At 36.7% G+C, this 12,240-nt stretch overlaps 1 protein-coding gene across 11 annotated transcripts in view; it reads right to left on the bottom strand.

Annotated features, from left to right (window-relative positions):
- Positions 1-12,240, bottom strand: part of FAM13B (family with sequence similarity 13 member B) — a 111,735-nt gene that overhangs the window by 66,562 nt on the left and 32,933 nt on the right. For 10 of the 11 annotated variants that reach the window (XM_036849327.1, XM_036849317.1, XM_036849319.1 and 7 more), the window contains one exon: positions 3-44. The exons of the other annotated variant lie outside the window; for it this stretch is intronic. In XM_036849327.1, the coding sequence (XP_036705222.1) occupies positions 3-44 (42 nt within the window). The remainder of the gene's footprint in view (positions 1-2; positions 45-12,240) is intronic. 11 annotated transcript variants of the gene reach the window in all.

Below are 12,240 nucleotides of genomic sequence, written 5' to 3' on the forward strand. Positions count from 1 at the left end.
ACTCCGCAGAGGCTGGTAAGATGCCGATAGGAGATATATGGGCACTGTAATCAAAGAAAGAAATCAGCTATAAAATTTTCAATACTAAATGACTATAAAATGTGGTGAAAACTGCCACATTTACACTACCCTTGATACACCCAGGAGAACATGCACTAAGTTTATTATTCTAATTTTCTAAAGAAATTATTTTTCACATAAGAAGACCCTTAAAATACATACTCTGTGGTGTGTGTGATGTGTGTGTGTGTGTGTGTGTGTGTGTGTGTGTGTGTGTGTGTGTGTGTGTGTGTGTGTGTAGTGCAGGGGAGGGGGGCCGCAACTACTTCATCTGGCGCTTACCTGGAAGGAACACTGACCTATTCCAAGCCTGAAGGGAAAAAAACTGACTACTGGGCCAAACAAAAGTACCCATCTAGGACAGTATGGAGGCCTCAATGTTGGCCCTGTACTCCTTGCCAGAAGTAATAGCACATGCTCCTACTCAGAGGATATTCTCAAGCTACAAAAATAAGAGGTAAAATAGAAACTAAAGTTCAGGCCATATCATTCACTGCGCTGGTAACAGACTTTCCCTAGCAAATTTTGTACCACAATATCTACTGATACTTATAAAAACAGACAATAGACTCATTTTTACCACAGTTATCGAAAGTACAACTTAAAACCCACAATGAGATATGGATACTACTAAAATGTTTAAAATTAAAGTGTTGGTGAGGATGTGAAGCAAATAGCACATTCACATAATGCTGGTGGGAATGTAAAATGTTCCAACCACTTTGGAAGCCAGTTTGGTAGTTTTCTTATAAAACCTACCAAGTGACCCAGCAATTGTCCTCCTGAGTAGTTACACAAGAGAAATGAAAGTTTAAGTCCATAGGAAGACTTCCACAAGCATAGCAGCTTTATTCATAATAGCCAAAAACGGCAATCAACCCCAACAGGTGAATGGATAAACAAAGTGTGGAATATCCTTATGGATATCCCATGGAATATACTTAGCATTTTTCTATAAAATTCTTGAACAACTGATACATACAATAACATGAATCTCAAAAACCATTACACAAGCAAAAGAAGCCAGACACAGAGTACCTATTCTATGAGATTCCATTTATAAGAAATTCTAAAACAGGCAAAATTCATCTATATAGTGACAGAATGCAGATCAGTAATTGCCTGGGGCCAGAAACTGCGGGGGTCAGGGGGAGAATTACTGTAAAGAAGCACATGAAGTGATGGAAACAGTCTCTATCTTGACTGCCATGGTTGTTAACAGATATATATGTATATGTGTTCATCATTCATAAAATGAATACATTTTATTGTGTGAAAAATACATCTCAGTAAAGTTGATTTTCAAAGGAAAAAAATCAGTAAGAGAAAAAAACTAATCTACAATAATCGAAGTCAGATAGTGGCTACTTTGGGGGAACAGAGAGATTGGTAGCATTTGAGAAGGGACAGGAGCAGGGACCCAGGTGGTGGTTATACAAGTTGAATTCATTTTTTGATAATTCAGTGGCCTTATGACTTGTGAACTTTTCTGTATGCAAATGATTCTTCAATAAGAAGAATCATTTTTAAAAAGTAAATTTAGTTTTATGAAGATCCTCTGTAAAATGTGCCAACACATACTCTAACCAACATGAGGAAGAATGTCTATCAGGTTAATAGTCTCAGGATTCTCTGTAGGAAACCAAATGAACACCATTTACCATTCATCCAACAATCTTCAGCAGGTCTCCCTTAAGCAAACACATCAGTAGCAAATTGCACCACTGCTTTATCAGACAACAGTAAGCCATCCTGGTTTGGCACACATAACCTCTCTAGCTTTAAAAAAAAATTTTTTTAACTGCCAATATTATACTAGTTTTCATGAATGAGTTATTCTTAGCTAAATGCTTTCATGATGATACCCTCAAGGAAAGTACTTAAAATTTTTTTCATATTTAAATGAAATCATTTTCATTTCTGAAATCAGGAAAAGCTGGGGAGAAAAATCACATATATGTGCACAAAAAAACAGTGTAGCCATCAGTCTATTTCTAGCAGTTTCAGATGAGCTGAGAGTTAAATATTTACTGACTTTTGCAGAAAAATACAAAATACAAAAAATGATAAATGAGGCTTTCCCCAAAGGGTGTTTAAATGTCAACTAGGATATTAGATCTTTTTCTGATATTTTGCTACAATGATTTGTTGATTATATTTTTAATTTTGGTTATAGGTTGCTATTTCATTATAAAAGTTAAATCTGGTATATTTTCCTTAGTAACTTAGCAGTCGCTAAGTTTAGATAATTTGTTACCTATTTAGAAACATTCATTTTACTTTTAATACCGTTATCCACTGACAGTAGTATGTTGAATGGTGTGAAAAAAATATATACATCTAACATCATTCTTGTCACCATTTAATTTGTGATTTCTGGTGAGCTTTTACTGTATCTTACAACAAATTCTCAAAAAGTTCCAATTCTCAACTACATACTCCATCAGTCTGTTACTAAAGCCTTCTATCATGTTTTAACTTTTCATAGGGTTTACATCACCTCTCTGTTCTTTTTCAAATTTGCCATTGTTAGCCATCTACTCATTCTCCCAGAGGGATTTTCTCACCCTTTTTTATTAGATTATCAATAAAACGCTAGTGGATACATGGACACAAGACACTTTACAAAGAATCAAATAAACAAAAGAAAAATAATCACTCAACATCACTAATCATCAGGGAAATGCAAATCAAAACCATGAGAAACCTCATACCTGTCAGAATGGCCATTATCAAAAAGAATACAAATAACAAATGTTGGTGAGGATGTGGAGAAATGGGAAACCTTGTACACTGTTGGTGGGAATGTAAATTGGTGCAGCCACTATGAAAAACAGTATGGATGTTTCCAAATACACTCAAAATAGAACTACCATACGACCAGCAATTCCACTCCTGGGTATATATCCAAAAAAAACAAAAACACTAATTCAAAATGATACATTAACTCCAGTGTTCACAACAGCATTATTTACAATTGCCAAGATATGGAAGCAACCTAAGGGTCCATGAACAGATGAATGGATAAAGAAGATGTGGTGTATGTGTTTATACACACACACACACACACACACACACACACAATGGAATACTACTCAGCCATAAAAAATAACAAAATTTTCCATTTGCAACAGCACGGATGGACTTGAAGTGCATTATGCTAAGTGAAATAAGTCATACAGAGAAAGACAAATACTGTTATGATATCACATATGTGGAATCTAAAAAAACAACACAAGTGAACTTATTTACGAAACAGAAACAGACTCACAGACACAGAAAACAAACTTATGGTTATGAAAGGGGAAAAGGGGAGAAGGGGAGAGATAAATTAGGGCCACCTATATCAGACTCTCCTGAAGTAACAGTGTTATTTTATTGGAGATTCTGACCCTACTCTAGACCTCAAATACCATAAAACGAAAGTAAATAAGATAGTATGGTACTGGCACAAGAATAGACATACAAAACAGAAACAGACCCATGATTGATTTAGAACAAAGATGCTACTATGGAAAGCAGGGAAAGAACAGTCTTTTCAAAAATGAGTACTGCAACAATTTGGTATCCATACTGAAAAAGGTAACTTGGCAACCTCTGTCACACACTGCAGACAAAAATCAATTCCAGGTAGATTACAGACCTAAACAAGGAAGGTGAAATGATACAAGTTTCAGAAGATAATACAGGGGTGTGTATTTAGGAAAAGATTTCTTAAACAGGACACAAAAAGCATTAATCACAAAGGGAAAAGAATGATAAGCTTGATTAAAATTGGGAATTATTCATCAGAAGACAATACAAGAAGGAAAAGGCATAACACACAATGAGGAAAATACATTTACAACATATATTTTTAAAGGGCTCCTAAAAAAGGGCTTTGTTTTCAATAAGAAAAAGATAACCCAATAAAAAATAGGAAACAGACTTGAACAGGCATCTCACAAAAGAAGAAATTGGCCAACACACATATGAAAAAGGGATGGACCTTATTAAAACGACAATGAAGTACTCTAGAATGTGAAGCAATGGGAATGCTCACACACTGTTAGAATGAGAACTGGAGAAAGCACTATGGAAAACAATTTAGCAATAGTTACTTAAGTTGAAAGACAGTAAATTTGCATGCATGTGTGCACCAGAAGATATGTACAACAATGTACACAGCAATGTTACTCACAATAGTCAAAAATAAAAATAATCCAATTTTCCAGCAACAGTAAATTGGATCATTGTGGTGCAATCATATAATAGAATACTTTACAGCAGTGAAATGAACAAACCACAGTGACATGTGACCACATGGATAAAATTCTCATACCATGTTTAGTGAAAGAAGCTGGATCAAAAAATACATATAGCAAGTTTAATTTTCATAAAGCTCAGAAATATATAAGAAAGTGATTGGCATAAAAGTCAGCATAGTTGTTACCTTTAGTGGAGAGGGAGGAGATCAGGACTGTGAGAGCTACCAGGGTGCTTTCAGTGCTTATTTCTAGATCTGGGATATTTGGATATTTGCTTTTTACTAACCTGTTTTGATATACATTTGTTTTATGCTAGTTTCTGTATGTATGATTTCTTTCCCAGTTTAAAAAAAAAAACAAACTTTAAGAAAGGAGATTCCTCGGTCCCTCCCTAAACCTCTGAGGTAGGACCCAAGAGTTTACATTTTAAAAAAAAAAAAGCAAACTTTAAGAAAGCAGATTCCTCGGTCCCTCCCTAAACCTCTGAGGTAGGACCCAAGAGTTTACATTTTTAATAAGCACCAGTGATGATTCTTATCCATACTAATAAACTTAAGAAACACTGGCCGAGATCTATACCTAGCCTTCCAGAAGATTAAACTTTAATAATATTTTCCAGGGACTTCCCTGGTGGTCCAGTGGTAAACAATCTGCCTTCCAATGCAGGGGACGCGGGTTCTATCCCTGGTCAGGAAACTAAGATCCCACGTGCCACAGGACAACTAAGCCCGCGCGTCACAACTACTGAGCTAAAGCGCCTCAATGAGAGAGCCCGCGTGCCGCAAACTACAGAGTCCACACTCTCTGGAGCCCCCATGCCACAACTAGAGAGAAGCCTGAGTGCTGCAACAAAGAGACCATGTGCCGCAATGAAAGATCCTGCATGCCTCAACGAAGATCCTGTATGCCGCAACTAAGACCCGACACAGCCAAAAACATAAAGAAAATAAATAGATAAGATAAATAAGTATTAAAAAATAATAATAATAATATTTTCCAGTTATCCAAAGGAGCCAAACAGAACAAAAATTCTAATGGTCTTAAATTCGATGGGTAGAGACTTCCCTGGTGGTCCAGTGGGTAAGACTCCGCACTCCCAATGCAGGGGGCCTGGGTTCAAATCCTGGTGGGGGAACTAGATGCCACATGCCGCAACGAAGATCCTATGTGCTGCAACTAAGAGCCGGCGCAGCCAAAATAAATAAACAAATATAAAAAAAAAAATTCGATGGGTAGGCAGAGGATTTGATCTTTCAGTTTCCTATCCCTTTTAAGTGCTATGGGAATTAAATTTAAAATATATAAAAGTAGTCATCAGCAAGCTAGATTATTAGTATGAAAGTAAAGATTCTTTGGCCCTAAAGAATAGGCTAGGACTATCAAATAACCAGCTGCTTTCAATAAGGACCTTCTCCCTACCCCAAAAAGCTATAGTAAACAAATCAAATAAATAGATTTTGTACTTTATGAGTCACACTGAGGCTACAAAGTTGACTGTAAAACTGTTCTCTGAATTTCTGAAGGAAAAAGGACTGATTCAGTTTTCAGATTTCAAGGAATTTAATTATTCTTTATTTTCAGACTTTTGCCAAGTTCTGTGGGGAATAAAGCACTTATGTACAAACCAAGGCTAACATACACCTACGGCTATAAAAAAGATTTATCAATATAGTTATGCATCTGCAGAAGCAAAATAACATAAGTATCATAAGAATGTGAGTTCTGATTAATAAAGACACACAAAAAATAAATGCTGACAAATTCAAGGTCAAATTACTTAGGTACTATAGACAGATGCCATAAAGACCACTTAAAAATCCTGTTTTCATTAAACCACCAGACGAAAAGGGCAAACGATAAATCACAAGGGTCACACGTATTTTAGGCTTCAATCAAGTATAACGTTAAAGACTGTAGTCATTCTGACCTTCTTCTCCCTTCTGCTGTTAACTCTATTTTTAAATCTGTCTAGAATCACATAATCTTCTTGAGAACACAAAATCAATCTTGCAGCCATTTATTCCAATTACTATTTTTTTGTAATTCAAATACAATTATCATAGGGAACTACTATTATTTTAATTTCCCAATTGCAAATATTTAATATTACAAATAATACTTCAATAAAAGTACTGTAGCTCTGCTTCAATTAAATCTGATAAGGATCACTTTACCTGTGTAACAGAGCCTTGCAAGCCATTCTAGGCACTGTGGCATCTCCTAACAAAAACATAAGGTAAAATGACTTCAAATATCATAAAGGATGGTGACAGGCTTCTAAAAACGGCTGAGCAATCAGAACTGCAGTCTAAACGGAAGCAGGCTGCAACATGAGGTCACTACTGACAAGGAGGGACCCAATCAACAGTCCACAAATCTTTTCCCAAGTACTAAATAAGCAACTTGGTGGGAGACAGGGAAAGGGGGACAAAATTTTGAATCTGGCTGGAACGCCTATAAAAATATTTAAGCCTAACCCAGTGTAAAGCAAAAAAAAAAGTCTGTTTTCATTAATCACACTATATCAAGAGTTATAAATTATGACAAATATGACATTGCTGAAACAGCTGCACAATAGGTAGAGAACTATTGTTCACTCATCATCCATTTTCAGAAAAGCATTAATGGTTAATTTTTCAAATCTAAAATTAGGATAATTTCCAGGTAATTCATGCCAGAGCCCCACTAAAACGACCATTTAAAAAACTGTGGTTTCGGGCTTCCCTGGTGGCGCAGTGGTTAGGAATCTGCCTGCCAATGCAGGGGACACGGGTTCGAGACCTGGTCTGGGAAGATCCCACATGCCGCAGAGCAACTAGGCCCGTGAGCCACAATTGCTGAGCCTGCGCGTCTGGAGCCTGTGCTCCACAACAAGAGAGGCCGCGATAGTGAGAGGCCCGCGCACTGCGATGAAGAGTGGCCCCCACTTGCCGCAACTAGAGAAAGCCCTCGCACAGAAACGAAGACCCAACACAGTCATAAATAAATAAATAAATAAAATTTAAAAAAAACAAAACAAAACTGTGGTTTCGAAAAATAAATATATAAAACAGGGACTTCTCTGGCAGTCCAGGGGTTAAGACTCAGCACTTCCAAGGCAGGGGCGGGGGCGCAGGTTTGATCCCTGGTCGGGGAACTAAGATCCCACATGCTGCGCAACACGGACAAAAAAACAAACAAACAAACAAAAAACAACCCCAAACCACATATCCCCTTCCAGTCAAAAGCAAAACGTATTTCTTCACTTTCCCCATCAACTTGGGAATACCCTATACCTATGATAAGAGTAAACTGGAAAGATGGCTCACTATTAGAAAGTTAGTCAATAAGTTATAACAACCACAAGTCTTTAAAATGTCAAATGCATAATTTTCAGGGCAATAGGAAGGAGGAAGAGAACCTGTCAATATCTATTATGCTCTGATACTTCAAAAAATGTTTTACTTTAATAAAATCATCTTATGACCCAAAGCATAAATTCTACTTTTTCCCACCCAACATTTCTGATACTCCCACCAAAGCACATTTCCCTCCTCTTTGCACCTTTTTTTAAAAAAATAAATTAATTAATTAATTTTTGTTTGTGTTGGGTCTTCGTTTCTGTGCAAGGGCTTTCTCCAGTTGCTGCGAGTGGGGGCCACCCTTCATCGTGGTGCGTGGGCCTCTCACTGTCGCGGCCTCTCCTGTTGCGGAGCACAGGCTCCAGACGCGCAGGCTCAGTAGTTGTGGCTCACCGGCCCAGTTGCTCCACGGCATGTGGGATCCTCCCAGACCAGGGCTCGAACCCGTGTCCCCTGCATTGGCAGGCAGATTCCTAACCACTGCGCCACCAGGGAAGCCCCTTTTTGCACTTTTAGTGGAATCTAGCTAGCGAAAATGTGGTGAATTGATTGTCAACTGAAATATTCTGCAAACTGCTTATTTAACAGATTAAAGGAAAAAGTTACTACTACATTTCTCTCGCCCCTATAGTCAGCTGAAGGCATACTTCTTCAACAATAAGGTATCCAGAGAACGAAGTGCAAACCAATTCACCTCAACTCAGAGCTCTTTCTCAATCACTACACCTTCTTTCCTGCATCACACCTAGAATCAAACCATCATAGGCTAATGAACTCACCAAAATGAAGCCCTAGCATCAACAGTACATAAAAGATAGTATCAAATTCTTCATTCTTTCTAAATTCCAAGTTTTAGCAAGGCATTAAATTAAAAGCACAACTTTAAATGAACTTAATAATAATGTCAATTAACTGGTTTTTTATTTGTAGTTCTGGAAGCAATATAAATTAAAAATTAACTAACCTCAAGCCAAAATAAACCTTTCCAATACAGCCTAGGAAAAAGATGGTGAAAAGCACAGGGAAAATAAAGAACTCTTTAAGAACTCTCCAATCTCTCTTTAAATTTTTAAAAGGTAAAGATTCCCCTAACATTTGTGTATGTAAATAAAGCCAAATACTAGATAAACACGTGAATATAAAGCAATAATTTTTCATCTACAGATACAAGGCACTTTAGAAGCAAGCTTGAGATTTCCATGAACTTCATGGATAAGACTGAGCCTCAGAAGCAACCAAAACTTCTGCTTTTTATGCACCCTAGGCTACCCACACTCTAAATTCCACCATTTTTTCCACTCAACTCAGGTCAAATCTTAACAAAATATGGCTAATGGCAAACAATGTACAGAAATAACAGATGCATAAATAAGTCAATCAATACAACTCATACATGAATATTTAAACCACTGGTTCTCAAAGGGTGTTCCATGAAACAAAAGACCAAAACTGTTTTCATAACATTTGCCTTTTTCACTGTGCTGATATTTGATGATACAAAATCAATGGTAGAAAAAGATTCCTTGGGGTCTTAGCATAAGTCCAGGCAAGTAGTATCAAACTATACCATGGCCATTGCATTCTTCATCACTATCCAGTTGTGATCTTTTTTAAAAAGGAGCCAGTCCTTGATGAAGAAGTAATACATATTATTAATTTTATCTCAGCCCTTGAGTACACTTCTTTTTAATATCTGGTGTGACAAATAGGAAGTACACACAAAGCAACTCTGCTGCACAGCTTAGTACAATGCTTGTCTTGTTTGAGTTGAGAAATGAACTTTTACCATGGAATACCCATTTTTACTTGAAAGACTGACTGACAGACTATGGCTATTCCAACTTGAATATCCGGCAGAAATTTTCTCAAAAATGAGCAAGACTAACAGTACTGATAAAATTTGGGTTTTCAGGCAAAAATTAGAATTCTGGAAAACCTGTATCCTCTACCATAAGCTCAACAGCATCCCAATACTTAAAGATATTTTGACACAATCAATAATGATATTAAAGAATATACATTTTGATATTATATAACAGAATATATCACTATTTGGAAGCTCTGAATAACTCAGTAAGGCAGTATTTTCCAAATAACCAATATACCATATCACAAAATTAAGCATGATAAAAGATTCTCTCAAAGTACAAAACAGACTGATGGATCAGAGTACGAAAAATTCAGATATGCTTTCAGGTTCCACATTACAAATAACCTTTAAGAAACTACCACTTACCAAGTTTTGGTGTATTGTCAAAGAAGAATATCCACAATTATCTGAAAAGGCTATAAAAATTCTCTACCTTTTTCCAACTACATACTTGTGTAATGCTAGAATGTCTTCACATTACTTCAACCAAAATAACATATGGCAACACATTAAATGCAAAAGAAAATGTGAGAATCTAGCTACCATCTTGTAAGCCAGGCATTAAAGAGATTTGTACAAATGTAAAACAATGCCACTAAAAAATTTCTCACTAAAAATTTCTGAGAGATTCTGGAAAAGTTACTTTTGATTAAAAAATTTTACATTAACATGTAATGAGTTCATTACTACTTTAAAAAAATTTCTCAGTTTTGGTTCCTAATAGAGTAAACACCAATAGCTATAACCCACAGTAACAAAGTTCTTTGCAGTCCTCAAATTAAACCAAAAAGTTCGAGAATCGATGAATTAAAACTAATAAAGGAGGAGAAATCTACCAACAAAAAAACCTGTTAGATCATAAATAGCTATATTTCAGCTACAAATACTAAGCGTCTTCCAAAGTACAACTCAACAAAGAACACTCCCAGCAGTTTAAATATGCTGTTTTAATTTATAATATGGTAAATAACCAGAGGTATAAAATCAATATAACAAAAGTCTTCGGAGTCCTCAATAATTTGTAAGAGTATAACATTTGAGACCAAAATGTTTGAGAACCGCTAAACTGTCACTTAATGTTTATTTCCCTTAGGTTTCTAATATATCTTCCCACAGAAATACAAAGTAGGCTACCTAATATTTCCAGAAAATGTTTGCGAGCAACCTGAGAGAAAAACTCAAAGAGACAAAACGTTAAGTTAGCAAAAGGTCAATCTCTAGCTTCATGTAATACAGTATCCACTAATTCCCTAAAATGAATTTATTAAGCGTTCCCTATTTTCTAGACCCTGTGCATTCTAGGATATTTCTCCCCTACCTTTCTTTCATCAAAGGTGGATATCAAAGAATGTATTTTTTACCTTTATGCAACCAATCAGCCAAAAATAAAATAAAATGTTAATGTATAAATATTAACTGAAATTTACAGATATCAACACTAAATCTAGAAGACCACTGTGACAGACACATCTATTTTTGTTGCCTCACATCCCTATCCCTTTCTTTTGGTATTAGCCCCATTTTTCTATGGCAAACTAGCTCCTCCCTCCATCCAATACTTTTGGTACATGCATAAATTACAATGACCCAGGGACTTCCCTGGTGGTGCAGTGGTTAAGAATCTGCCTGCAAATGCAGGGGATATGCGTTCAAGCCCTGGTCCAGGAAGATCCCACATGCCGCAGAGCAACTAAGTCCCTGTGCCACCAAAAAAAAAAAAAAAAAATTACAATGACCCAGCTCTACCCTGGCCAGGGATGGGCACATGACCCAATTTAGGCCAGACCTTCTCCCCTGCTATCCCACAGGAATCTGTTCTTGAGCAGAATGACAGATGAAAAGAAGTAATTGGAAATCTCACAGCAACAGCCACATGCTGAAGAGATTCTTCCATGACCCTCTGTTACTAAATTCTCCAAAGCTGCCATGTTCTTCTCTCTGCTTTTCCTTTCAACTCTGGGACCTATCCAGCATTCTTCTAATAAATTACCTTTTTTCTTTCCATTAACCAAGATCTGTTTCTACAACTTGCAATTAAGGAATCCTGATTACCACCAATCTCTAATGATTCCATCTAAAAATGACTGGGCAGAAACGAAAAATAAATAAATAAATAATTAATTAAAAATGACTGTGTTTGGTACTCCCTTGGTGGCACAGTGGTTGAGAATCTGCCTGCCAATGCAGGGGACACAGGTTCGAGCTCTGGTCTGAGAAGATCCCACATGCCGCGGAGCACCTAAGCCCGTGCACCACAACTACTGAGCCTGCACCCTAGAGCCCGTGAGCCACAACTACTAAGCCCGTGTGCCACAACTACTGAAGCTTGCACGCCTAGAGCCTGAGCTCTGCAACAAGAGAAGCCACCACAACAAAGAATAGCCCCCACTAGCCCAACTAGAGAAAGCCGTGTGCAGCAATGAAGACCCAAAAACAAAGACCCAGTGCAGCCAAAAATAAATTAAAAAATTAAAAAAAAAAAAAAATGACTGTGTTGGAGGGAAGAAGGATCCTCTACAAAGCTAGACAGATGATCAAAAAGAAGAAACTATTGGCATCATGCATTTGAAAGAATATTTAACCTTGCTGGTAATTAAATATATAAAAAGATTTAATGAATTTGCTCTCTAAATCAGCACTATCCAAAAGAAATTTTTACAATGATAGAATTGCTCTATATCTGCATTGCCCAATATGGTAACCACTAATCATATATGGCTAT

The sequence above is a fragment of the Balaenoptera musculus genome, chromosome 3, assembly GCF_009873245.2.
Source record: "Balaenoptera musculus isolate JJ_BM4_2016_0621 chromosome 3, mBalMus1.pri.v3, whole genome shotgun sequence".
NCBI lineage: Eukaryota > Metazoa > Chordata > Mammalia > Artiodactyla > Balaenopteridae > Balaenoptera > Balaenoptera musculus.